Source organism: Hibiscus syriacus, unplaced genomic scaffold (assembly GCF_006381635.1).
Source record: "Hibiscus syriacus cultivar Baekdansim isolate YM2019G1 unplaced genomic scaffold, ASM638163v2 tig00116974_pilon, whole genome shotgun sequence".
Taxonomy (NCBI): Eukaryota; Viridiplantae; Streptophyta; class Magnoliopsida; order Malvales; family Malvaceae; genus Hibiscus; species Hibiscus syriacus.
Window position 1 is genome coordinate 483,090 of NW_024063498.1, and position 3,274 is coordinate 486,363.

Here is a 3,274-nt window from a genome sequence, read left to right on the forward strand (position 1 = left end):
TGCTAGAATAAATGGAATTTTAGAACATTGAAATCTATTATTATGTTTGTTCTTTTAGACACCAATTTGCATGGGTGAATAGCAGAATATCTTATCACTTCAAAACGGCCAACATTGAGCTTCTGTTGGTTCAGTGTATTCAATCCCCTCAAAGAAAGATTATATCATACAATTCGAATGAAACTTCTAATGATCTTCATTGCTATATATGATCTTTCCCTGGCTACCTGGCTGGAATGTTAATGCATTTGCCTTTATCTGAGGTAGCTGGTACTCCATGCTCCGATAAGGTCAAGCAGCTACTAAAATGGTCTATATGGAATAGGCTCATTTTGCTCATGATGTCGTCTTTGTTACTGTTGTATGATTCTATATATTCCTCCTCCCAGTCTTCCTGGTTCAAATACAAACATGGTTACTATCAGAATAACATACAGTAATCTTCGAGAGTAATATTTGAATACCAGTTCTGAATTTTTTTCGGCCCATCTTCCAATAGTATTGATTTTTATGAATCTAGCTTGTGGGACTGGCTTTACTACATGTTTAGAGTTTTATGAATCTTCAAAATGTAAATTAATTATTGTTATTATCTGATTTTTGTAATCCAAATTTCGTTTGATCAAACTCAAAACATTCGCAACATAATCCATGCATGAATCCACATATAAATATACCGATATTTTTATGCAATGATTAAGAGTAATAAAATGGTGCATAGTTATAATTCTCTTGTATTTTTATTCTTCCGATAAAATTTATTCGGGATACAGAGGGTTTGGTGCTAGGATAGTGTGCAGTAAGAAATTGGCAAACATGTTTCCAGGTTCTGAGACAACATTCTCAAACCTTTTAGCATTATTAATTTTATTTTCCGAAAATTACAAAAAATAATTTTAGCTATTGAAAATACTCTGTCCAGGAGATAACAAGAATTTTGGGTCAAACTGTTGTTTCTTCTGCTGAAAAGCGTTCCATTTTGGGCCAAAATGACGACTCCAATCGTCTTTAGTTGTATAATCAGGAAGATACTGCTTAACCTCAATTCCAGCATTTTGACAAAACTGCAGAACTGCCATGTTTTGATCATCATAAGTTTGCCAATTATCGAATCCACTTGCAAGCAAAAACCCTACTGTGTAGAAAATCTCTTCATCTGGTATAGAAGCTGACATTCTATCATCCCACCTGAATTTCAAAGCATATATATAAGCAGCCGACAGACGAATGTGTATAATCAGATTTTGGTTTTAAAAAGTTACTTATTTCTGTTCATGGGGTAGACAAGGAGAGGGCCGGTGGTGAGATTTCTTTGAAGGACGATGTCTTTAAAAACCCCATCGTTGAAGTCTGCCATCCGAGATTTGGGTATAAAAAGATTCAACCATGGATGTGGAACCTCCCATAATCCTTTTGATCTAAGAACCAGCTCTTCACTTCGTACCCTATTCAAGAACTCTATGTATTCGACATCTTTTTCGAACAGAAATCCAGGGAAGTAACTCAAGCCTTTAAGAAGCTGCTGCAAATCCTATGAAAAAGCAAAAAGCATAGTCAGACAGATTGATTATTATTACACCACTGATCAATGTAAGAAAGATGAATGTGGTTTTACCTTCTCCACCGTGGCATTTGTTTGATCATCGTAATGCTTGACGATTTCAAGACTGTAAATAATGCCGAATTCGGATATAAAGGTGATTATTTTGGGTTGATCTTGGGGTGGGAAAAATCCATCTAAAGAACCTTGATTCAACAGAAGGGAGCCTTCTACATAATTCAGTGCATTATTGTCATCCCTTTCGTTTTTGGAGATCAAAAGCTCTTGGTCTTTACTAAAAGCTGTGAAATTACTGTACAACATTCGTATCCACTTAACCTGCAACCCCATTTCACCATAACATATGAGATTGGAGTCATAGATGAACAAAATGAAATGCGCATGTATATACCCGTTTTGGTGCTGGTTCAAGTGGGATTCTTGCTCTTGTTATTATTCCAAACTGGCCCAAACCTCCAAGAGCAGCATAGAAGAGATCGGAGTTGCTGTTTGGAGAGCAAGTCACAAGATCACCTTTCCCTGAATAGAAGAGACAAAAAATACCTAGTTTGTAAGCTAACCCTCCAAAACGATTGCATGCATGCAAGCAAAGCAACATATATACATATAACTATCCAAAAGATCTAGTATATTTGAATCACCCGAAACCCCTATAAACCCTAAATCTTAAGCACTGGAATATATAACCTTAAAACCAAAATAAGACATATAACATCCATACAATCTATATGTGGATGTGATAATCTAACGTGTTAAAGCAACTATAATATTGTGTGAAGATGAGAGAGACGTGAAAGATAAAAGATAAGCTATTTGGACTTTTGATTACCTGTTATAACGTCCATTTCAAAAACGTTACTGATCTGAGGACCATAACGAAAAGTTTGCCCACTGATTCCAGAATTGGACAAAGTTCCGCCTACAGTTAGATACAGATAATCGGTCCAAGAAACAGGTGACAATCCACTCCTCAGTGTCACGTCCAACACATCGATCCAAAGCTGTTCGCCGCCAATGTCCGCGTACTTCCGGTCGGGGGAGATAACGATTCGGTTCGGATTCTCGTTCATCGACGTCATGTTAACGACGATCCCGTTTCTCGCCATCGCTTGGCCACGGATGGAATGGGAATTCCCTCTGGCTGCTATGGTGGAGGGAGCCGGACTATTGTAGTTGGATTGGATGAAAGAAGCAATGTCTTGCGGCGAGGAAGGGAAGAGAACCGCCTGGGGAACGGATTTCACAATGAGACCAAAATCTTGAGAGGCGGATGCAATGGCGGATGGATCATGGGAGGGTTCTGGTGCAGTATCAAGGGCTTGGAGATTTGATGAAAAAACATCATGGCTCTTAGATATTCCTATGCGAGCCATCAAACAGCTTAGAAGCATTATGACTATGAGATATGATGGAGAAGCAGCAGCCATTTTTGCTTTTTGATGAATCAAAAAGCAGTGAAAAAAAAAACAAAGAACGGCCGAGAATCTATATATGGGCGTAAGGAGTTTGTGTGTGTATATATAGAGGGGGAAAGTGTTGCATGAAAACGATGGTTGGTATTTATACTTAATTTTGGATTCAGTCCCCATACGCTTTGGTATTTTGCAATTAAATCTATCTTCTTATAGTTCAAGGAATCCAGTCCTCATATTTGTTTATCTAAAAATCAAAGTACAATTCATAAGTGTTAATACAATTCCATTAAATTTAAAT

General features: G+C 37.4%; 1 protein-coding gene across 1 annotated transcript; it reads right to left on the reverse strand.

Moving 5' to 3' along the window:
* Positions 1-896: 896 nt before the first annotated feature.
* On the reverse strand, positions 897-3,017 carry LOC120192322 (cytokinin dehydrogenase 3-like). Its single transcript, XM_039195110.1, has 5 exons — positions 2,391-3,017; positions 1,953-2,080; positions 1,616-1,879; positions 1,263-1,531; positions 897-1,188 (listed from the first exon to the last, which is right to left on the reverse strand). The coding sequence occupies exons 1-5, from the start codon at positions 2,986-2,988 to the stop codon at positions 897-899; spliced, it is 1,551 nt and encodes a 516-aa protein (XP_039051041.1). The 5' UTR covers positions 2,989-3,017.
* Positions 3,018-3,274: the final 257 nt, after the last annotated feature.

Excerpts from the sequence above, each read along its gene's own strand:
- LOC120192322 (XM_039195110.1), bottom strand. The coding sequence starts at position 2,988 with ATGGCTGCTGCTTCTCCATCATATCTCATAGTCATAATGCTTCTAAGC. Across the intron at positions 2,081-2,390 it reads TGAAATGGACGTTATAACAG|GGAAAGGTGATCTTGTGACT; the intron begins GTAATCAAAAGT and ends TCTTCTATTCAG. Across the intron at positions 1,880-1,952 it reads TTGAACCAGCACCAAAACGG|GTTAAGTGGATACGAATGTT; the intron begins GTATATACATGC and ends ATGGGGTTGCAG.